This window comes from Hyposmocoma kahamanoa, unplaced genomic scaffold, assembly GCF_003589595.1.
Source record: "Hyposmocoma kahamanoa isolate Upper Pololo Valley unplaced genomic scaffold, ASM358959v1 109, whole genome shotgun sequence".
Classification (NCBI taxonomy): Eukaryota; Metazoa; Arthropoda; class Insecta; order Lepidoptera; family Cosmopterigidae; genus Hyposmocoma; species Hyposmocoma kahamanoa.
Window position 1 is genome coordinate 61024 of NW_020653361.1, and position 25612 is coordinate 86635.

General features: G+C 40.2%; 2 protein-coding genes across 4 annotated transcripts in view; one reads left to right on the plus strand and one right to left on the minus strand.

The window, feature by feature from the left end:
* Positions 1-3722, plus strand: part of LOC113238876 — a 45275-nt gene extending 41553 nt beyond the window's left edge. The window contains exons 4-5 of one of the 2 annotated variants that reach the window (XR_003311140.1): positions 3336-3428; positions 3566-3722. The gene's annotated coding sequence lies outside the window, so the exon portion shown is untranslated. The remainder of the gene's footprint in view (positions 1-3335; positions 3429-3565) is intronic. The other variant, XR_003311141.1, reaches the window with a different exon arrangement.
* Positions 205-25089, minus strand: LOC113238840 (serine/threonine-protein kinase SIK3). Of its 2 annotated transcripts, none has more exons than XM_026475691.1 (19): positions 24850-25089; positions 11215-11331; positions 8975-9038; positions 8410-8564; positions 7705-7836; positions 7349-7472; positions 6707-6829; positions 6514-6638; positions 6257-6359; positions 6013-6062; positions 5729-5842; positions 5462-5581; positions 4632-4706; positions 4261-4402; positions 4090-4103; positions 3925-4016; positions 3583-3676; positions 3315-3393; positions 205-2882 (listed from the first exon to the last, which is right to left on the minus strand). In XM_026475691.1, the coding sequence occupies exons 1-19, from the start codon at positions 24997-24999 to the stop codon at positions 1813-1815; spliced, it is 2943 nt and encodes a 980-aa protein (XP_026331476.1). In that variant the 5' UTR covers positions 25000-25089; the 3' UTR covers positions 205-1812. The 2 variants fall into 2 exon arrangements, with proteins under 2 accessions (XP_026331476.1, XP_026331471.1); XM_026475686.1 differs by having other exon boundaries at positions 4090-4181.
* Positions 25090-25612: the final 523 nt, after the last annotated feature.

Here is a 25612-nt window from a genome sequence, read left to right on the forward strand (position 1 = left end):
AAATCGTGTCCGCCATCTTGGATTTACAAATAAGTGCTATATTCGTTTTTCATCGACAAAACCGAGCATATCTGTAGGCACCTGATCGACAATGTCGGGCAAATCTGTAGGCACCTTTAACTTAATGATGAGTTAAGCAAGATACAATTTCCCCACTTTTGAGGGAAATGTTATTCCATGGCATCATTATTTGTATATTTGTGTGCGTGCCGACGAGCGTAGTTACAAGTTGATTACGCCTACATGAATTTGGTTTTTGCCTCACTTGTGACAGTTCGTTTGATATGAAACTATCATTCTATGCGTTATTATTCTAAGTGTTTCAATGCCTAATTCTGTACAGTTACATACCCCGCTTTATCTATACACGCATTATAACCTCTCCAAGATGTGTTCAGGAACCGCGCGTTACGACCGGCACTGCGGCGTCGATCAGAGCTATTAGTAGTAATTATTACTAAAATAATGCAAAAAAACTTATTTTTCACGCATGTCGCGCAATCTTAGTTTTTTATAATTCATAAACAAACTAAAGTCGATCCCGACTATCGTATCGTTCGACATCTAGTAACTTGTGAAATTGTTTGCTGTTGACACTCCGTTTCGAATAAAACTTCATCCCGACTGATATTAAAATTTCGAGGTCGACCACCAAATTGTTTTATTTTTCAGAGATACTCCGAATTTGAGTGTAATTATAAAACCGAGTTTCATGACAATATTAGGCAATACGGTCGTGCCAAGATAGCATTCTCTTTTTGACAGATAGTTTAAGAGTCGCAACACATCCACTCAGTATCGTTAACACTAGTATGGTACTAGTTACTAATATACTATAATAATTGAGTAGTATTCATACCAACCTGAGATCACTAAAAATTGCGCCAAGGCTGAAGTCAAGAGGAAAATTTTAAAAGCAAGAATATTACATACGAAATGAAATATCCGAATGGTCTGCGTATGCTTATTGTACACAACCAAAGTCATCATCTGTATCTTTTTCACACGAGCTGGAGCTGAATTCACTTAAATTTACAATGCTTTGTATCTTCTATGGATTGTCAAAATGTACATCTCTCAACCAGTCTGAATTAATTTCATTTCTTATTTTCTCTACAATGTCTGGTTACTTAAATAATTTGTTAGTATTTTTTTCGGCGAAATTAACATTTAGTTGTAAATATCACAAGTATATTAGATTTGATATTGTGCATTCATAAGAATTTTCGTTAATGACAACACTTAACAACTTAATTTCTGGGGACATTTCTACCATGCTACGTAATTTATCTAATCACATAAAAGTACTATCCAATAGGATTGGAATTGGCTTGGGACATCGATAGATTAAAAAAAAACTATTTATTTAACCGAAATAAAAACATTGTTAATGTTCACAAAGGATATAAATTATATAATTAATCGTTTCCTATTTGGACAAGTATTATTAAGATACGTGCTGTCGCTGTTCACAGCTGTCAAAAAGATGATGCTACGTTGGCTAGACTATAATATCATTTTCACATATCGAGTTCTTAGGTTTTCGCGATTGTTACACATAGGAAATGAAACTATTTTTCCGGATTTAAATCGCGTATATTTGTTTTTTCAAACAAACCGACGTTCCGGGCCCTTTACAGGTCCCATGGTCACGGTTGACATTTGAGTTGATCATTTTCACAGATAAGAAATTTGTTCTCACAAAACAGTTTATCATTATGCTGGTCGTAATTTGCGGTTTTCGAACATATCAAGAGTTTATGATATGCGTGTAAATAAATGAAAATATATTTTGAAATGTTATACGTTGTGCTACGCAAGTCTTAAACCGAAAGCCAAATTGTATATAGTTCGCGCGCAACTAATTGACCGGTGGCCGACTAACCCGCCGCCGTGCGCTGCGGAGGTACGTGTCGCTTTATAAACGTAAAGTTCCACGTCCGCGCCGCTTTCATACTGCCGACGTGGCCGATGAGTTAGTTGCGCGTGTACTATATGCGCGGTAACAAAATAAAAACAAAAATTACCCATTTCTTGAACTGTCGCTAACATTTGCAGTTTCACCCTCTGCGGTCCTGAATACTTCCTTTGCCTAGTGTTGTAATTATTATTGCTGTAATTGGTGTTCGGAACGGGTGTCCCGGCCGTGATGGATCCGCCGGCCGCGGCGCCTTGGCTCAACAGCGTACCCCCCGGGATAGAACCAAAACTGGTCTCAAAATTTCCAAAATTAAAGTTCTGGTTCTCGAAATTGGTGACCGGCGTCCCGGACGTTATGGATCCTTGATGGGAGAACCCGTAATTGCTACTGAAATTATTTTCAAAGCTGGCGTTCATCGGTGTCCCCGAGGCAATGGAACCGGCGCTGGTGAAGTTGTCGAACCCCGCACTCATCGGAGTGCCAGAGGTAATCGACCGACTCGTACTCCCGTTTGGATTGCCATAGTTGGCACCAAAACTTGTATTACTATCAAAACTGGCATTGTTCATTGGAGTACCGGACGTGATAGACCCTTGCGCGTTTACTGGCGTACCGCTAGTTATGGACCCCGGCACCACGGCGGGCACCAAACACTGGGCAGGAGAATAACTACCAATAGGCGACGAATATGTATTCGATTGCGTAATCGGCGTACCGGACGTGATCGAGCCTTTGACACCCATGATTGAACCTTGCGGTATCGTCTCTAAAGTTGGTTTTATTTTTTGGTTTTGTGTGCCGTAGTTTGGCATTCCCTGATTGGATTGATTCTGATTAGATGGTCCAGTGGGGGGTGGACTTTGATATCCCTGGTATGGATTTTGGTATGCCCCCATCGACGGGGGTAGGTAATTCCTCTTCATGCGAGCCTCAACTTCCATCACTAATTCTGGACTTATGACTAAATTTTTTTAATAATATGTAAGAAAAAAAAAAACAAAAATTAGCAAAATAAAAAAACAACGCAGATGCAATAATAAAGTATGTATTTTTAATTAGCAACATGCGGAACAATTGCTAGAAATTCTACAATAGATATCAAAAACGTAATTGCACTTATTTGGTAATGATGAAAACTTTTTGTTTTTCAAGTTAAGCCTAATATAAAACGGGCACTAAAACAAAACTACTTTTTCGTCATTACCACAATCAATAAAATTTAAGCAGTGAAATAACAGTTTCGACAACTAATTACTTTAAAAACAAAACAAATATAGCAAAAACAGTCAGTCTGTCAGTCCATGCTAAAGTGCAAAAAAGTAGGTTAAGTAACACTTTACTCCATAATTTTGAAACACCATTACAAATTGTGTGTGTTTTTTGTTTCACTTACCTGGTGGTCTTTCTGTAACAGTAAGGAGACCTGTTCTCCTAACTCGGATATTCGCTGATGATGAGGGAGACGTGTTTGGCTGCGGAAGATACAAAGTAAAAACAAACCCACAAAGTAAGATTACGGCAGTGTAAATACACTGTTTCTTTTCAAATTTCAAAAAATTTAGCTTAGATAATTTTGCTTCTATTTTTTTTTACTGTTCATAGATTGAATTCGGCGACTGTAACGGTTCACCTTTCGCTTTTCAGTATTTACGCAAACTCACCATGTTGTTGCTGGGCAACGTGCTGGCTGCGTTCGCGGCTTCTTCGGGCGTCGCCATCGTGTGTCGTTTACTGCTGCCACGGTTCAACATGTACCTGCGACAATCGCATGCAAAATTTTGGACTTTTAACGAATTGAATACGAAATACAAACGTTACTTATTGCACTCTTTCTTCTGCGTAATTGCGCGTGACGTATACGACGATTGATCCGTATTTTTTTAACTTTCCGACTCGGCTTCAACGTGCGAAAGGTTACTTTCAATGGAGCCACGTTTCCGGTCGTTTTTGTCCAATTTAACGCCTTCCATTGAGTACCTGCACGGTGACGTCGGGCAACGCACCTGCACAGGTTGCTATTGTAGGAGGAGTCGGCTGCCTGGTCCTCCGCCGGGTCGCCGTCGTCGGGCTGCGCCGAGGGCCCGCCGTCCGAGATCTGGGGACACGCGCTGAGACTCAGAGGGAGGCCGGCGGGAGGGCGGGGAGGGAGGGAGGGAGGGGCGACTCACGTGGTGGGCGGGCGCCGAGTGGCAGCAGGCGCGCTCGCGGCCGCGCGACACGTGCGCGCCGCCGTCCGACGCGCGGCGCCCGAACGACGACGCTGCAACGCACGGGCCACGGGTCAGTTCGGGTCACTTCGGGCCGGCCGGGGCTCCGGCCGCGGCCGCCCGCTGGCCTACCTTGGCTCTGCATGGCGTGCGGCGGCTTCAGCAGGTGCTGGTCCTTGACGCTGAAGTAGCGCGGCGGCTGGTGCTGCACGGCGGGCAGCTTCGCGGCGAGGTTCGTGTTCGGCAGCATCGACACGTTCGGGGACGTCTGTTGCTGGAACGATGCGATTGCGGGGGTTGTAGGCGCCGTTTTGTTATGTCCAAAGAGCAAAAGTCTACAATTCACGGTTATTCCGAAACCTTTCGAGCTCGAGTATTCGAACGCGTTCTTCTCCACTGACATCGCCGACCCGCGTTGGGGAGTTTACGTGTCTGCGAAGAATTTAGCGAACCGTCTCCGACGTGCACGTTTCGTTACGGTGTGTCGATCCCACTGTACTTACGAACTGCGCAGACACGTACAGCGGCGCCGCGCGCAGGTCCGCCGACGCCGCGCCGCACACGCCCAACTCGCCGCCCTGCGCCGGAAATGCAAACGATCTTCCTTAGACACAATCACAAACCGAATAGACACGAGCGAAGCGCAGCAGACTTACTTTAGCATATACCTTTTTTTATAACATCAAGTGACGGGACGAGCAAGTCGTGCGCCTGATGGTAAGCTACGCGCCTGTCCATAACAGTTACAATGCCACTCAGAGCTTTAAATTGCAAAGATCTGAGGGGCACTACCGCTGCGCCCGTCACCCTAAGACATAAGTTGACAAGACCCATATGCCTGTAATTTCACCAGCACCCTTACCCGTCAAAACCGGAACACAGTAATGCTGGCATTACTGCTTGGCGGCAGAAATAAATAAGGTGGCAATGCTTCTCTGGACGAACTCTTTCACGAGGAGCTCTACTGCTAGTAAAATCTCACTACTAGTAAACAGTTCCGTGTATAATTTATTATTGCCGCCTTTACTTATAAGCACATATCACTACCATCTTACTAATACTTTTAAACCGTTATAAAGTAGCTTCACCAGCAACTCCTACACTTTTTGTTTTTTTTTCTTTGATTCTTTTAAATCAAACCTTAAACCGCTCTCTTGAATGACAATAATTGAACTTCTATATCAAACACTTAAATCCACATTTTTAATTTCACTTCTAACAGGATGGTAATGATATTGGTCACGACGACGATAATATTAAATATCATTATATGTTTTAAAAAGGATAAAAAGCTGGTAACGAAAGCCTCGGATGATAATGATGTTTAACTAACCTGTGTATGCCTGCAATCGCCTGGACCGACAGTGTGCCGTCTCGTCGCGTGAGTCTCCGTCTGCGCCTGTGCTGGAGACTGCGTTGTTTCTTCGACAATAGGTGTCGACCCGTCGTTAAACTGCAAATAAAGTTTTAGCTTGTTTTTTGAATATCGTAGTTAAAATGTTTTTAAACTCTAAGCGACCATGATCTGGGTTCATTTATTATTGTTTGAAAGAATAACAATTAATACAAAACATTGATAATTCGATAGCTTCGAACTGACCTTTTCCAAATTATCGACCTTGTCGGCCATGTAGTCGACGTTGACGGTCGGAATGGAGACGAGGCACTCTTGGGACGTCGAGTCCTCCGCTTCCATTTGCTCGTCTTCTGAACTCTGTAATAAAATATTACAAACATATATTAATTAACATTTACTTTTGGTAACTTACACTTGTGAGGTTTAATTCCAAGACTCTTTATGTCACTCGGTGCAATAAAACCTTATCATTCCATAACTGACACCTGAGTTTTCTTGACAGTATATTACGTGCAGTGTCTACTAACCTTACAACTAGTGAGATCCAGGGGCTGTCCTGTCGTTGAATCCAGTGAGTCTGCGAACACGAAACACAATGCCGTCAGGACCCTCCTCAAATGACGAAAAAGAAATAAGCCGTTCTACACAAAATTATCAAAATGTACAGAATCGTTGACCTTACTACGCGATTATATTAATTAGATTGATATAAAGTTTTTATGTACAACCCACAAAGAGACATAGTAAGGAATTGTGGATAACAAGTATTACCTCTGTGCTGCAGACTATTCCTGGCACTACTCCTCTGCTGTAGTTTGTCTTTCAACAAGTGGTAGATCGCGGATATGTGGTCGAACCGCTCTTCTTGTACTGACTGAAAAAAAAAACTCCGCAATTATACAGTGTTTTGGAAATGTACGATAGTAAAATACTGAACTGAAGATTGCATACTGAAGTGGCATATTTTGACGTTTAATTAATACTAAACGGTTTTCAATAATTTGTCGGCCGACGAACACGACACTTACCTGCTGCACTTGGCCCTTGTTGAGCCCGGGCAGCGACAGCATGTGGTTGAGAATGGTGTCGTGGTCGGCGCCGTCGTCTCGCGCCGCGCCGCGCTCGTGGCACGCGCACGCGCCCTCCGACGCGTCTGCGGACAACAGCACAGTTGCGAGAAGGTCGTCAGGCCGGTCGGCGTCCACTCTTCGAGGCGTTTACCGTAATGGCCCGGGCCCGGCCCCGGCTGGTGCGCCGCCAGCCAGCGGTGCTTCGCCACTCCGCGCAGTGACAGACGCTTTTCGGGCTCCACAACCAGCATATGGCGGATCAGGTGCTCGCATTCTGCCAAGAGAATTGGCCGATTATAATACATTTAAAAAACAAACATGAAGCGCTTCAATATAAGAAACTGGTCGAGAGCATTACGATGTGTAATTAGTGTCTGTATCCTTTATCAATTACAATTGAAGTAAAGATTTTTTTCTTGTATAAAGAAAACACCGAATCAATTATCAACAAAATTTCAGTTGTATTTTTCTAAAGGATTGTGAATACGATAATAAAAGTGTCAATATGAAACAATTTTCAAAACGACACGAAAGTGCCAAATCACAATATGTCAAATGATTTCCCAGATAATCTACTATGACAGATTAACGATACACACAACACAAAGGAAACCAAAAATGTTCTGTTTTCCAATTTAGGTACGGATCGCTAGAAATGGTTTTTAGATGATTTGATCCCACACTTCCGTCTGTGTATGTCATCAATAATTAAATAATTTTAAATTACCAATTCTGGTAAATATACCAGAACTGGTAATGACAGAGCAGAAACGGTAATGACAAAAGTACTTGCCCTGTGACATAAAGTACGGTATCCGAAACTTTCCACTGAGCACAACATTACGTAGTTCGTGCAAAGTGCTACCGTCGAACGGGAGTGCGCCGCACACTAACACGTAGAGGACTACGCCCAGTGACTGAAAACGAAATAAGATAAATACAAGAACTTTTTTTAGTTAACTCGAACCGCTACGTCACTTACGTTTAGATGAACAAATACACTGTCATTGAGTTAATCTGATGTATAAACTATAATGATTAAAAAAACATTGGTTTCAAAGTTCTTAAAGCAATATAAATATTCTTTTTATCGTGTTGATGATTCTTTAATTTGAAGACTATATTTTTGCATCAACGAATAATAATTACCCAAATATCAGTCTTGGGCCCGTCGTACTGTCGACCTTCAAACAATTCAGGCGCAGCGTACGGTGGACTGCCGCACCACGTCGCAAGTGGACACCCTGCTGTGTATTCGTTGCTAAAGCCAAAGTCTGCCAACTGGAGATGAATACAGTTGTTGATATTTTATGATAATGTAGATAATTTATTTGTTGCATTGTTAATACCAAATAAACGCACAAAAAAGAAGTGTTCCAAAACACTGTAGCCCATGGGAGACCACGCTGAAAGAAGACTACACGAAAACGATAACTCGCCCAATGCTGTAATTTTTAAATGCGATGCCGTGAAGATCAAATCAGGTCCGATTAATAATATCAATTAACTTGCTACACATTTTTTTTTTGTAATCAGTCTTTAATCTTCTGCTTGGTTCAGTCATGTGGAAAGACTGGATGAATCTCGATGTACCTAAAAATTCAACCAAATTAAAAATATTCTTAAGACCAGAAGAAAAGTACTCAAAATAAACTAGAATTAATTGTAAAAACTAATAATATGAAACAGGGTCATATTAAATGGAAGGCTGTCGTCTCTACCTAACCCAATAACAAGTGTCGTGAAGTGTACGATACGTACACATAACAAGAACCGAAAAAGGTACGTAGCTCCCTCTTGAGTATTTCATTAATATTTCATTCCATTAAGAACATTTGTCTGTGTTCTACTTACTTTAATATTCATACTGCTATCGAGCAACAAGTTTTCCGCTTTTAAATCTCTGTGCACGACGCCTCTGGAGTGACAGTAGCCGACCGCGGAGACCATTTGCGCAAACGCACGCGCTGCTTCGGACTCAGGCATGCGCCCTCGGGAGACTAGATGGTCTGCAATGAAAAAAGTTAATTAAATAGAAAAATAGTTACACTCAATAAATAAAACCAACTCAGAGCCTTATATAGAGATATATGGAACTATAAGTAGGCAAGAAAATGTAAGCGAGAAAGAGCGCTACGCATGACATGAGATTCTTGATAGGACCAGGGGAATATAAGGTTTGTCCCAGATACTAAGTATCTGATTTGAAGAAAATAGAGGTGAAAATTGCTAAGGATGCGAACAAGGGAACCTTTCAAAGGGGATGTAACTTTTAACAAAAAATTGTATCAGGTGACAACCAGTTCTACTAAGCTGAATAGTTTAAATGCCGAGAGTAAAACTACGAAGATAGTTTAAGACATTAATATATAGACAATACTCGTATAAGTTTTACATAAATATTTTTTATAAAACTTACCAAATATTTCACCGTTAGGAGCGTATTCTGTAACTAAATAAATTGTATGTGTGCTCTCCATGACCTGGAAATCAGAATTACAATATTTAAAATATCGTTTTGAAACAAAAACATAAAAAAGTATTAAGTACATATACGTATATTAATATCGAATTTGTCATTACCATCCCAGTACACATGTCATACACAAATGAATTATCATTAACAACCTACATTTTCGCAACTTATTAAGCAGCCTGAGTTATTATCACTAGTTCAAATGCAATGTCATTAATAATGACTCATTATGTTTCGTGTCGTTAAGTTCATGAGACGTATATTATTTATACATACATAATCCGCATTAAGAAAGGTCGTCAGGTTCAATTCTGTTCCTTGATCCATATGAAACGAGAAAATGAGGGAAAACAAAGCAAAAGTTAGACGATAGTTTGGAGCTACTACTACTGAAATTGGATTTGTATCATCTCCATAGCCGTCGCTACGAAGAGCCGTTCCAATTTTAAGAACTGGTTTTTGGTTCTGACTCCGGAACCGTTCTTATCCGGTTATTAAGTTTTCCTTATTAATCACAGAGAAACGCAACATTAAATAAAAGGAAAATAAATCGTTGTGTTTGGCCTTGTGTTTGTATAATATTTGATAATTTTTAATAGTACTATGCTATTCCCAAAACAAAGAGCGGCAATGTTTGCTTTGTAAATTAGTGTGTCCGCAACTACGATTCAATAATTACTACAACCACTTTTATATAATTTTACAATGTTATCATTGCGCTAAACTTTTTTTATTGCGCTTTGGCTACAAGTCATTATGCTAAAATTACTTTTCCTCGTTATTGAGCTTTGACTACAAGAACATCAGCTTCGAACTGAAATGAAAAAAAGACTTGAACTAAGTTATTAAATTAAGCGGAACCGAGATGAAATTAAATTAACTGTTAAAATAACACAGAAATATCGTTTTCAATGACTAAGACGCAATACAATAAAATCTATGGTTTTTAAATTTACTACAAAAATAGAGCAATATTTATCCGAATAAATCTTAGAGGATGGACAAAAATCCGATAGTCTAAGAAATAAATATATCACAAAAGAAGTATAAAATTCGCAAAATATTAAAAATTCCACAAAAACAAGCTAGTCATAGACAAAAAAGTTCATTAATTTAAACTTTTTTGTTCGTGTTTCCTTTTAAAGGCAAAGATATATACACCATATAGCCAAAGGTAATAATTTAGTTTTTATAGTAAGTTAGTTATTTATTCGGTGAAAGAAACATTATTCACGAAATCTGCAGGAGGTGCGCGCTCAGCAGCAAAACGTTATATAGGTTGAATGAAAATTATGTTAATACACTTTCGATAATGAGATTACACAGGAAGTACATGTGTAATAACTAAGTTAACAGAAGCGTGTATTAAGGCCGGAACACCAAAGAAATCAATAATTAATTTCATTTCACAATTAATTTCTTAAGCCTGGACGCGACTATTTAATGCTGGATATCTAATGGACAAAACGTTTTTTTTTTTAATTTAATTTTTGGATTTATCTTGCAAACTCTTGCATTTTCAATTGTCTTGAAGTAAGATGTAAAAGAAATAATGGGAGTTCGAACTGACGTTAGAAATCCCATTCCAAGCTAACCGGGTTACCCAGAATATAATGTACTCTGGACTCGTAATTTAAACACGCGCAAAATTGTTCGATACGGACATGTCAAAATACATTCATTACAAGCATCATATCTGGACGTAGATTCTTTGCTCGACGCGCGACGTTCACTTAATATTATCTGTAAGTTCGGCGCGTGCGCAATTCAGCAGCAAAACTTCCGTTAGATTGGTGCTTATCCTTAGTAGCGCAGGGCCATTACACCACATTATGCACATTACCACATTATGATATGATTTTAATAGTAATGAAACTGTGACCTGTACTAACTGAAACATATAGATACTTGATTTAACCTGATGATGCAACACATGTCTCAATTTCTTCATAATAACTATCTTTGGAAAGTGATTTCTATTGCCTAAGACATTTGCAATATTAAGGATTCTTCCATAATAACGGCAAGTTGTCCGAAATGAACTTAAGGTCTTTAGCGTCCTGCGTATGTGACTGCACAGCGGCGATAGGTAAGTACCTACGTACATACCCAGCCACGTTTTGAGGACCACCAGTAAACCTACCCAGAGGAGAACCGTGCACGTGAATTAAGTTTCTATATACCTGATATAACCGAACGATGTGTGGGTGCCTCAATTTCTTCATGATGGCAATTTCTCTGAACGTCTTCTTCAAGTTGTCTTCGTCGAGGCGCGACTTGTCGATTATTTTGATTGCTACCTGCAACACGAACAGGAATTACTTAATTGTCTCGTGCTGTTTTATTTCTTTACTTACATTTCAGACAACATGTTAGGTCCACAATTGTGTAAGTAACTATTAGCCTGCTATATACGTACAAGTTTGTAGTTGACAACTAACAACGATTTCGTTCTTTGAGTGAATTTCCACATCGATCAAAATTCTTAGACATCGTCTTCAAGATGCTGTCACTGCTGCCCCACACTCCGCGTACAAGCGAGGTCGCTTTCTTACGTCATACGGCGTCGGAGCCGTCTGCGCGTGCCTACACATTCGGGGCAGCCACAGCAGCACCTTGAAGGCGTTTTTGCGTGGACACGCGGAGCACTGGAATTAGCCTTAGCACAAGACTCGACTAGTACAGAGAAATGTAGAAAGTTTTAATTAGGGTTAGTTGTCGACGGGTAGTTGTCACTTTCGAATAAAGGGAAGGCGATATATTGTTGGCAGAATATTCGAAGTTTGTATAATAAAAGTAGTTTGTTTTAATGGCAGTAATTCCGCGGTTACGACTGAATGTACAACACTAGTCAAACAACTAGTCTAACTTTGTAATGTGAGAGAACGTTTTCTCAACGGAAAGGTTGACGGTTTGAATCCCTGAGGCGTCGTGTGTCTACGGCGTCAATTACTTAGTTACATACATTCTTGAATACAAAGAAAACTTTGTGGTGAAACCATTGAAACCGACCAAAGTTCATGATCCCCACTGTGCCCGCGTGGCGCACTGCGGCCTGAGTCCTCTCCTAAAAGAGAGCCGTTCCAGGTAGTGATACGTAAAACGAATTGATGATTAACTTTTTTTACTAACGTTCGTTTTTTGAATCCTCGCGGTTTCTAAGAATAAAAATCGGAGTCTCCAATATACTCCAATGATAATAATTATTTGTGCTGAACTATTATACAAAAAAGGGTATTTCGCGAGTGTACGAACATCCCTGCAGGAAATTCCTGTATGTAGTAAATCATGTGATGAAATAAATATAAAGTAAATAAATAATCGAGTACTTTAAAATAATACCTCGATATCTTTTGGTCATCGCCGCTCTTGAAGACAAAAGCGATAATAAGTTATCTTCTAAAGATAGCACCGTACACTCAGCACACCCGCGATATCAATTGATTTTCGACAAACTTTTTTAAGCACTTGTATACGTCTCACTACTGGGCACGAGTCCTCTCGAAGGTAGACAAGCACTGGCCAAACGCGTGGCGTGGATTGCACACGTCTTCGAAAACTATTATAAAACTCCAACATCGATGTACTTGGCAAAGTAAACTGCGTATGATTCAGAAAGACTCAGTAATGGGGTCCCCGTTGGGAATCGAGCCCAGGTCTTCCTACCTGGAGTATTTTTTTTAAATTAGAACAATATGGGGAAATCCGAAACTGTAGGAGATACAGAAATACTGTCTTAGGAACCGCAGTCTTTTTTTGTGAAAACAATTTTGGCTTAGTTTATTTTTCGGTCAAGCGTGAGTTTTCCATAAAAATGAAAAGAAATTAATTAATTTTTTTTAGTGCTGATCGAGTCAGTTTCATGTAAGGATCATTTCATTGTATCGGAAGAAAAAAATCGAGACAGCAGAAGTTAGTCAAATTAAATCAAATGTGTTTTTCATACAAAAAAGGTGTGCACGCTCCTCATTGTCAGTTTCCACCAGGTGAAATGGAGGTCATATATATTTTATTCAAAAAGAGTTAAAAAACACACTGTATATGACCTTGATAATAAAGTTCAGTTTACTAGACAAACGTGTCGTCGGTCGGCAGTCAAATTCAATGAAAAAAAGCGTACACACTTCTGACTAATAAGAATAACATTCAAATGAGTTAATTCATCGTTTTTTTTCGTCAGGTCCCCAAAAATCGTACTGTACGTCACTTCATTGCTGAGCGTACGACACATTACGTCGTAAGTTGGATGGTTAGCACTCGTATTCATAAACGTAAGACAATTTATGGAAATCACAATGGCGGCCATTCTGCATATTATATTATTTATTAAGACTAATTCGTTTCATTCAAAACAACATTCAAGGTTTATTGATATTTTTAACACAATACGCTGCCCGCGGCTTCGGCCCGAGTCGTGGTTTGGGGCATCACGTGACTTGGACTGACTTCGTGAACTGGTTTCTTAAATTATTGTAATACGTCACGGGAATTAAAAATCGCCTTCCGGCAATTTTATTAACATTTTGGTAAGTAATATTGCAAAAACGCGAGGTTCAAACCTTCGGCAGTGGGGTGGGTCACGGTCAGGGCATAGCCTTGGTGTTAAACAACGGCAACGTAGTTCAACCACTGGTTCTCGTTGAGTTACAGCGATGAGCACGGACCTCTTATAGGTAGGTATATAACATAACAGTGTTATGGTGTTGCACAGTAACGAAATTGGGTTACACGGAAAGCATTAATTAATAATAGCACATGTCTTTAGAGGGTCAAAAGATAGGCAAGTCTTTTTGTCTACATTCAGACAGAAAATTCCCTTTCGTCAGTCCGCGAAGCGGAGGTCATAGAAAAAAGACAGTCATGACTTGGTAGAATACTAACTACCTCTGTGGCCGAACGGTTACAATGCTGGTGTGCCACGCAGCGGTCCCGGGTTCGATTTCCAGGACAGGAGTAATATTTGTATGGCCTACATTTATTTCTCTTATGAGTTCCTTGTGAGTTTCCCTTACGAGTTTGGACTCTCGCCTGTCTCATGGCCTAATTCTTATTAGGTATTAAGAGTTGATAGCAGTGAGGAACGGACCCGAAAGTCAAAATGCCACTAAAATCGCGGCAGCTTCCAGTTTAAATGCGAAAAACGAGGTGAACTTGGGATCTGCGAGTGCTAATGTTAATTTGACTATCACGCCAGAATTACTTTTAGTTATGATTGAATTTGCAGTACAAATAATATGACGTTGTATAGCTTAACCTACGACTGAGTGAACCTTAACAACAGTTAGACAATACCCGAAGGTCGCACCCTTCGGCTGTTGGTACAGCCGGCACCATTAGCATTCTCTCCCTTGAAATAACGCAGCCCTGACCTAGTCGGCGCTTGAGGCCTCAGGTTCGACCCCGGGTTAGGTAACTTCATTTCGTATGAGTGAGCACCTACACGGGCATTCCCAGACTCTCGGACGCCCAATTAATAACGGTGTTTTCCACTCCAAACTGACACCTATTTCAATCTAAATTTGAACGCAATTTACGTAGCACTCGAATTTAGATTGGATTTGGACGTAAAATACAATGTCGAACAAAGAATATTGACCCAATATATATCTTCAGCTGTGGCTCACTCTACTCTATATAGATAAAATGCTACGCCAATTTTCAATTGCCAACACTTCTTTTTAAATTTTTTTTGTGGAGTTCATTTGTGTGGAGGTTTTGGTACAACTAGGTAGGTATAGCAATATTTGCACAAACAAAAATTGTAATTAGCAACACTTGGCGTAATTGGAATAGTCGGTCTTGATAGTTGCATTATTTAACATCCTGCGTATGGCAAAGATCGCGCTTTTATTATTAATCTCGCGTGAATTGGTTTTATTCTGTGATTTAGTGCGTATTATCCATGTGTTACAGTAGGTTCGTTACATTGCGACCTTTCTGCATAAATCTTTGTCGGCCGACCGGCATTGTTATTCAAAGATGGAGGCGATGAATCGAAGTAGAAGGTATGGAAGGAAAGGATTCGGGTGGCAAATTAATAAATCTGACTTAAGGTTAAGAACACGCTTAATGTAATAGGAAAAACATAAATGAAACATACCTACACAAAATTAACAATGGAAACTACAATAAAAATCTGAAGCATTTCGCCACATAGCCGCTGACTAAATTAATTATTTTCCGCGATATCAACTCTCACCGCAGCGATCAGCCGCTTGCCATGAGTATAAAATTTAAAATATCAAAAATGTTCAATCGTAGTCGTCGTTTAAATCAGAGATGCCGAAATGAGGTTGCCATTTAAAATGCTAAATTTTTAAATTGTTTTTTGAGATTGGCGGAGAGCACGTTAAAAAAATTAAACTGCCCATGTGTATCGTCCCTTATCACAGTGGCGGAGTGTAACTCACAATTTTGACGAAAGTGAATTGTTTAATTACAGCGTGGAAGACGAAATAAGTTTTTCCGTGGGTATTGTACGTGACGACCATTCGTGAGAAAGGTCTCGATAGGGCCACCAGCAGCGCTGCACCACTAAAATCCCAGAAAGCTCGCGAGTCACAGAATCGACACCAATGGTTTACTGGAAATCACCAGCAATCGCTAGTTTAATTAACTTTCGCAAGTATCTCGGTAAAGAAACCTTTTAAATAATATCGTGACAAACAAACAAACAAGAAAGTTTGCAATTACCTGAAACCTGTGAAATAAAACAATAGAAAGGGGACTTGGGAAACCTAGTAAAGCGTTGTGACAGGCAGTGGAACTTAAATTGATTTAGACCATTTTTGTTAGGTTTTAGACAACGACATTTTCTTTTTTCTAATTGATAATTTATGAACTCATAACGTAAATGTCATCGTAAAATCAATAACAAAATAGACACTCTGTTGTTGCTCTGTTGAGACTTTTCTTCCATCCTCTAAGTCTAAGATTGAGACTCAATTGCCTCAACTGCCATCGACTGACACTGGCGATGATCGCCATAGTTTTTATATTACTCATAAAAAAACTGACACTGGCACGAGCCTAGTAGCCGCCATAGTAGAGATTAATATTATCATAATACTTATTAACAGCAAGCATACAAATTTTCTACACCACGGACTTTATAAATAATTTTTTCTCTATCGGTCGTTATATCGGTGTCGGTGAATAATAACTTTAATTATTAAAAAAGAAGCTAAGGTTTTTTTTATAAAATATAGGTAAGTGAGCTTTTGACCTCCATCTCACTTGGTGGAAAGTGACGATGAGGAAGACGATGGAGTATGCACACCTAAATAATGCCTATTCACTCTCGCATTGAAAAGGCCCGAGTTATAACATTCAGGGAATGTTATAACTCGGGTCTACTCCCCCGGTGATGGAAAGGGGAAGGCGGAATTACCTAAAACGCGTAACTCCAGCGCACTCTCCGTGATATATCCTAAGCAAAGTTCTAACCAAACAGCCATCAGATAGAAATAATTGTGTTTTCGTTAGCAATATTTATAAAATAAGATTACGTATAGTGCTTACTTTAGAAAATCATAGTAGATGCCACGCGCCATTAGCGATTGTCGCCTTTTCCATTTAAAACAAGAAAAATATTCTAAATTATGACGAGGCCGTATGGTAAAATTTCAAATGCTTTTTAGTAAATCGACTAAGGGATATTATAGCATTACCGCGTGCCTGTATACGTATGTACATCTAGATTATGTTCCATCCTCTAAGGTATACAACACCTAGGTAGATTTTGGCCGGCTTGGGCATCGTGGCGATTATGGCCAACGAATATTTAATACTATATAAGCAAATTAAAAGGCTCGGAACGAATGTAATTCTTTTCTTTTTTTTATTGTGACTCGGCAAAATGACTGCACCGCGCCTGATGGAAAGTGCGAATACAGTCCAAAGATGAGAGTAACGGATGGAAAACACAAATATCTTCACTCCGTCACTATCATTTTGCCGGTCTGGCCTAATGCTTCTTCACACTACGTTTGAAGGACCCGATGTTATAGAGGGGAGGGAATACATGCGCCGGGAGTTGATTCCACAATTTGATGGTTCGGCATAAAAACGAATTGCCAAACTTTTTAGTGCGGGACGGTATTGAACTGACCGTCCAACTGTGGCAACGCAGTCCGGCACCGGTGGTCCGCTGATGGAAAGAAGAGGAAGGGATAATAACTCTTCAGAGCACTCACCGTGGTACAGGCGATAGAATACGCTAAGAGACGCTATATCTCTGCGAACCTGTAACGACTCCGCATGCTCAGTTACATGAGGATCGTTGACAACACGGAAGGCGTAGCGCTGCAGTCCATCTAGGGCATCGAGCAAGTACTTGGCAGAGCCGTCCCAAAGGTGCGAACAGTACTCCATGCTGCTTCGGACCTGAGCTTTATACAACAGGTATCGCAGCTCTGGAGTAAAAAATCGGTGCACCTTGTTCAGGATGCCAAGCTTGCGCGACGCGGTACAGATGACGCTCTCGATATAATCTTTGTTGTTCATGTCCTTCCGGATGCTCATCCCCAGTAGGCTGAGCTTGTCCTGCAGCGTCAGCATTGTACCCTGAAGATAGGGAAGTGGAATGAATGGGTTTTTTTAGAGCTTATCGCGCATACCTGACTTTTCTTGGCGTTGAACTCAACCATGTTTCGGGAGCCCCACGACGATATATGTTCCAAAACATGGTTGAGCTCAGCGACAAGTTTTTCCCGGATTCTCTCAGGGTCCTCCCGGCTGCTTGACGATTGCTTATAATAGCAACCGTGCACTGTGCTATCATCTGCAGAGCAATGAATGTTGCCAAAAGGCAACAAGTCATTGATATGCAGAAGGAACAGCGTGGGCGACAGCACGGAGCCCTGTGGCACCCCAGCATTAACTGTCACGAGCCGCGAAGTGCCTCCGTCAACAAGGACACGCAATCTTCGCTCGCGCAGAAAGCCGGAGATCCACTCACAAAGGCGGCCGGGAAGACCATATGCCGGAAGCTTGGAGAGGAGACCACGGTGCCAGACCCGATCAAAGGCCTTAGCAATACCCAGAATTATCGCTAAGGTTTCGCCCTGTTTGTCGATAGCTTCACCCCAGAGATGCATTAGATACGCTAGAACGTCACCCGTTGATCGGTTCGGCCGAAACCCGTACTGTCGATCATTAAGAATGGAGTGACGTTCCAGGTCAGGAGATTATCTGGATATTTAGAATCAGCTCCATCACTTTGCAGAGCACTGAAGTGCAGCTATAGCAGGGCGATAGTTTGTCGGATCTGACCGATCTCCTTTCTTGGGGATAGGTTGCACGTTGGCCTCCCTCCAAGCTAGGGGCACGTTACCAGATTGGTATGAGAGGCGGTATAAGCGCGTCAGTACGGGAGACAACTCTGCCGCACACCTTTTAAGGACGATAGGAGGTATCCCATCCGGACCATAGGTCTTCCGCACGTCAAGAGTCTGCAATTCTTTGCGGACATCACATTGTCTGATAACTATATCAGGCATTGTGACTCCGCAGTGGGGAATTGACGGCGGTTGCGCATCTTGGTCGTGAATGCGCGAGTTAGCCCCAAAAAGGTCGGCCAATAAATTGGCTTTCTCTTCGGGGCCATAGGCCAAAAATCCATTGGGATACCTCAAAGGCGGCAGCGACGAACGACAAAAATTGGACTGCACGGCTTTGGCCAGGCTCCAGTAGGCACGGCTACAGGTGGGATGGGTTACCAGCTTCTGGCCAATCCGTGAAACGCGCTGGGCATCCGCTCTTACGTAAGCCCTCCTGCAAAACTTGGTTGCTTTGTTATAGGCTGCTTTAAGGAACGCAAGGTTGGGATCCTTTGTTACACGACTCTTGATCCAACCACGATATGCAGCCTGTTTCTGACTAACAGCGTCCATGCATTCGCGATTGAACCAAGGGCGTCCTCTGCGATTGGCGATGACACTGGAAGACGGTATGTAGTAATCGATAGCCGTTCCAATCTCATCGACAACAGCATCGGCAGCTGCTGAGGAATCCTTTCCCGCAAAGCAGTGCTGCAACCAAGGGATGGACGCAAAGTAGTCGCGCATACCATCCTAATCCGCCGACGAGTAGTGCCAAATGCGACGAGTGACCTCATTCAGCTTAGTTGGAGGCATTTGGGAAACCTTACACCCAACCAAACAGTGATGAGAACTTACCAGGGGGGCGCTGACTGATACTGTATAGTAGGTAGGGTGACTCGCGAGCAGAAGGTCGAGCAAAGAGGGTGCATGATCCGATATGTCTGGAACCCGGGTGGGCTGGGTTACCAGTTGGGTCAAGTCATACGTGAGAGCGAAAGCGTGGGCAGTTCTTCCTGCATGGTCAGTCTTGAGGGAACTCAACCATGATTCATGGTGAGTATTAAAGTCCCCCAACACGACCATCTCCGCAGATGGGAACTGCGCCTGCGTGTCAAGAGTCGCCAGGCTCAGTTGTCTCCGCATCCCCGCTGTGGGATCTATGTATATAAGCACGCGAAGACTCTAGCTGAACAACTAGATTCTACGAGCACCCACATAGTGGAAAAGGAGGGGTCCTCCAGGCAGCGCAGACGGCGACAGCACACATCCGAACGAATATATACACATACCCCGGCTTTGGCCTGAAAGTTTCCCTCAAGCGAGTAGCCGGGGTAGTTCAAGTAACTCATATCATTTGGACGGCGGATCTGCGTCTCCGTCGGGAACAGCAGGGCAGGCCGGGCTGTCTCGAGGTGATGGTGGGCAGCTTTGAGGTTGGAGTGGAGTCCGCGGATGTTAGCGAACTCAAAAATAAACGCGGTGGGGGGATTAGGCACCGCTGAACGATCTGCATTCTTATGTTGCGCTGTCATGGTGGGTAAGAAGGGCGGGCGGTAGTGTGAAGAGTTGAAGCTTTCGGCACCGCACCGAAGAAGAAAAATGAGGGGAACTGCAATACATGCCATTGATCTTTTGAAGGATAGCCGGCTGACCCGCCGAACGAAAGGGAACGGAAAAGCCGAAATGTTGGGACATTTTTTTTTAATTCATTGTACCTACTGAAATGTTACTTTTTTTTATGTTAACCATTTATTTCTTCTCATTCGGGAGGCGTTACGTAAACTATATTGCTCTAGTAGTGCCCCATGACTTGTTCCGGGTAATTACGTTCCGATGAAAGTATATCAATCGATCGAATCGATCGGATCATCGAACCACCTTGAGCGTAACCTCGATGACAAAAAATGTCACCTTTTTTGCTGTACAAATCGTTATAGATTTTCAACAACGTAATGGCAAATTTCATGTAAACGAAACTTTCTTCATGATTTTATGAACAAATAAAAAATGTACATTTCCATCCATTCATTTAACTGTCTCCGTGGCCGAACGGTTACCACGCCGGACTGCCACGCAGAGGTCCCAGGTTCGATTCCCGGGTCGGGAGAAATATTTGTATGGCCTACATTTATTTCTCTCGTGAGTTTGGGTGTAATTTGTGATTTTCTATGTGTGTGTCCATGGCACCCGCGACACAGGGTTTTCCCTAGTGCGGAGCTATGTTGAGTGTGTGCGTTATTATTATTATTATTATCCACAAACTTACCTTTCCACTACTGAACATAAGACTAAAAAATAAGAATTTATCATTACTGTAACGTAAGCCGATAAACGCATGAATTAAATTAGAATACAGTAATGCTGCAAACGAAAGAGCTGCAGGCACTTGTGCCAGTCGCCTAGTCGCTACCTACGACACTCACGTGAATATTACATTATTCGTAAAAACTGCACCTCACTGAGCAGTACAGACCCCCCATGTAAAACATTAGTATGTTTTGGATGAAATTCGACATCTGCGCCAGCTATTTGAAAGGCAAATTGCTGGTTTCAAAATCATGTTCGAAGTAAATACATTTTACTTCGTAAGTACGGGAATACTATACGGAGCCGTCAAACTCACCAAACACGACCACTCATTGAAAAAGCATAAAGCATTCACCTGCGAAAAACAAGTAAGAAAGTTTATCATTTGCAATGATTATTTAAAAATATCATAGATGGAAATTACCTCAAAATGGTAAACCGAGAAAGGGCGACAAAAAGTATTGAAAAAATAAAATAAAAAAGCGTTCTTTTTGTGACTGCTAGGGGCGCTGTACAATTTTTCGTGCCAATATTTTACGCGAAGGCGAGCTTATAAGCTTCTGTAAATTCATGTAAGCTCTTAGGATTCCTTGTACAGTTATAGTATTATAGTTAGGAAATAAGACCCAATGTCACATAGCCAGAACACACGACCTAACAAGATCCCGCACCACAGGAAGGATTGTTCAAACCAAATATTTCACAAAAAACTGCGGGCAGCCCCGTAAGTATAATAATAATTTTAAAAATTTCCAAAGAGCAATTGATATTTCGTCAATGCAATGAAAAGCATCAATCAATATTATTATTAAAAACATATGGCGATCGACTTCAGAGCGGCACTTGGTTACTTTGGCCCGCTTTCAAGCCTACCAACGTTCCTTTTATTTGTTTAAAATACTATTTAAGGAAAAAATTCCAAGCGGTAATTCCGATACAAGAAAGTCATCCAAACACAGCAATCACAACAAATAATCAAAGACAACAATGACATAAATGAGAATCGACTACAGAATTGTAAATCATGTCACGTAAATGCTCTTTCCGATTTTCGATCGGATACCGTATAAGCCTTACCTACGCATGGTCAGTTCGGGACCTTGGGCACGGCTGTCAAAGCTATTTTGTTGGAATAATATATAGGACCACTAAAAATCATGTAACATACATACGCAAAATGTAATACCGTGTGCTATTCATTATTTTGAACAACTTCTTTTACGTCGACGAATAATCACAAAAAAATACACACACAATATATGTATTTGCAGGGAGCTGTTTAGCTCATGCCTTGTTTAGCGTGTTTATTCGACGAAATAGTGGTAGGACCATTGACTTGTAAGTCAATGGGTAGGACAATGGGCCAAATTTATGCTTTTATAATATTATTGTTGAGCACAATTCTAGTGTGCTTAAAGACAATTCTCTTCAAAATTCAATTATTTCGAATGCATTTATATAAATTATTTTCATAAAAAACTGATTTTTTTTGGTGAAATTCCCAATAAGCAATACGCCAGTGGCAGCGACAGCAACAAACAAATAGAAAAAGTTGACTTTCTTAGAACTCTAATAAGAGGAGATCCGTACTCAGCTGTAGCATAGAGGTTATTTAAGCACAAACTGTTATTGAAAAGCAAAAGTCATTTAAAAATCGTTTGTCCACAGACATGTGTATCTATATATATATCTGTGTTTGTGCCATTTTGACGTAAAAAAAGTCAGATAGAAAGAATTATACAGAAAGGTAAATCCCAACTTTGACACCAAAAGCTAATTGCCCAGTTGGAGAAGTCACTTGGAGTTATCAAGCACTTTGTTACATAATTTTTTTTACCTTAAGGAAAAGTTATGTGTTAAATACACGTCAGTAACTTATTTTTTATTTTGACTGAATAATATCCCTAAAGTTTAAAGTACAAGCAACAAGTAAGTTTATTGTTTCTTTGTTTAATTTACATAATGTTAAATTTATTAAATTTATTAATGTAATGTCCGCGTAATACGTTCTTACAGCATCAAACAGAGCCTCTCGCAAAGAGGCAGGAGGCGGTGGGCGGCGGGCGGCGGGGTGCGTACGGTGGCAGTAGCTACGATTTCAAGGACAACATTTATACAATCCGCTACTGCGCACAGGTCTTTCTGCACGTGTAACAAATTTTTTAAAAACCATACTCTCTTTAATTGTGACGTAATGTTTATATTCATTTATACTACAATGGATAGTGATAGCCGTATTGCACAACCGATTTTTTGAAATCATTCAGAGACCAGCAGACAATAAATTCTTTTTATTGTTTATTATTTGCCATTGATACGGTTTTCGCCATAATCAAGTGGCTTTTGTTACAGGTGGCATAGGGACGGTGGGTTCTATATTTTCACAAACTTATTGTAAAGTAAATATATAACTATCTAATTTAAGTGCCATATCCCATACTAAGTGTACGTTTATCACTTTTTATTATGTAGAGGCTGATATTTAGATCCTGCACTGAAAAATAATGATCACGTTTGCGGAATTTGGTAGAGAGGATTTCTCATTTGAGTTATAATACAAATTGAGCCGGTATCTTGCACATGACGCCCAGATTAATAATTTTACTTCTATTGCTTTTGTTAACATGTTGATAACAAATTACCTAATAAACCGAAACTCTAATTAAATTTGAATGTATAGAGAATAATATGTTTTAAATACATTTCAAACAAATCATGACTTTGAATACACATTCAATTGAAAAGAAAAATCTAAATGTAGTTAGGAAAGAACCAAACTCTTTGTAGTAATATTATGTGGCAGATTATCATTGAGCTAGTATGGTGGATTAAGTACAGGACTAATGTAGCACTAATAGGACATACTGTCTGTCTCCTCACTAACAGCTACATCTGACTTTTTCTACTAATCATCACAGGTCTACTCTTTTTGTAAATGAATATAAAAGAGATTGACATGAGCTAATATGTTGCCATGAAAAGCCGGTCTAGCGCTACGTCAGCTAGCTACTCAGCCGGGTGTATGCTTACCTCCTATGGTACAATATAACAGTACGGTATTGAATATGAAGTTGGGCGGAATTCTATCCAGAAATGAACTTAGTACCTCTTGAACAGTCATCACAATACTATCGCATCGATTAATAAAACTAAGAAACGTTTGAATATTAAATTCTCTTTGGGATTTATTTGAAAATTGTCAAGTCTTCCACGAATTAAATGAACATATGTTAGGACTTCCAAGTTTCTATAAACCTTGTTTATAGAATTAATCCATGCTTAGGATGAGGACGAGATGCATATGGGTTGATGTAGTACAGCAATCTTAAAATTATAATATTGTTATTAACTTTTTCCCACTATTGTACAACATCTTAATTATCTCTGGTCTTGAGTCGGATGTTTGACTTGAATATCAAATAAAAAATTATGTACTTCGGTATAATCATAAAGAAAAACGTACCTGATGAATTATTATATAAAACACGTAAAGTAATTATGGAATAAGATTCTTATAAGATATTTATCATAATGTTACAAAATTCTGAAAGAAATTCCTATTTAAAGGTTCTTTGAACTGTGCATGTAACGATCATGTAGTAGATTAATAACACAAACAGAGGAAGATTTCTTGAACCAATAACAACTTCTCAAGTAATTGAGTGGGGACGTTCATTTAATGAGACAATTGAAAATAATTGCTACAAAAACATTATTTTAGAGGTCATGAACATACTTTTGTACTTTCCGCAATTTTAAATCAAACAATTTTTTCAATAGGAATAAAGAAAAATAAAGCCATGATCCTTAATTTCAAACAGACACTTTCGGATTAATTAAAAAAAATATTTTGAACTATAAACCGACTAAATTAAATATCGAGCTAGTAAAGTCAGTAACAAGTAAACAATCGTCGTCCAAAACTGGTTGTGTTATGTTTTTTTTTATCAAACACGTTCTTCGCCCCCTCGTCATTATAAGAAACAAGTTATAGTAAAACGTTTGCTAAATCAAACCTGACCGGAGACCAGTGGAAAAAACCACCAGTTTACACTTAAATAATCGCAAACAAAAGCACCACTATATTATAAACTGAACACTGGCTTTAGCAACAAAGTGTAAGAATAAAAAATACACAAATAAAACAAAAAACACTAAAATACTCGTCGAAAATCCCAAGGTACGCACCTTGCTTTTTGTAATAACATGTGTGGCTAGTTTTACGACGGCGAAATTTCCGGTTCCAATCGTCTTTTCCAACTCATAGTTGCCGACACAAACTAGCTGGTCTATAGGAAAATGTTTCGATTTGTGAATTGGTTTAATATTGCTGGCCATTTTCGTGATAATTGCGTGAAAACTGGCTCGGCGAAAACGCGAGTCCGAGATCTACTGTCTGTCGTTTAGTACCGCTGCCATGACACTCGCGGCGCCACTGTCTCGCACGTCATACACTTCAATGTTTCATTAACAAAACACAATAAATTAATATCGAAACAACCGAATTAACCCATTTAAATTAACGTTCACACTTAACACCAATATATTTTTATTTTAAACAACAATCTTTACCAATGAACAACAATATACAATAATTGTTATCACTTAAATTTTGTTATCAGTGCGTTTAGAGCTTTGAACGACATGTACTCATAAAAAAAACTCTATTCACAACCTTACGTCTTATCTCGTGTCTCTTTTCAGTTAATTCGCTAGTGCTATGTTGGAAAGAGACAGGTAAATTTGAATCCGTATGACGTCAGGCGATTCCCACCTACGTCATCCGCGCCAATTTCAAACAAGATGTGTACGTCAGAAAGGATATCGATTTTTGTTACTGCATGGCATTCTAAGTGCACCTCGGGTTAGTTAGGTTGTAGGATACCTAGAAAACTAACTTTGTGTTTTCTATTAACGAAATAGCTAACAATACACGCTTCAAATTGTATCT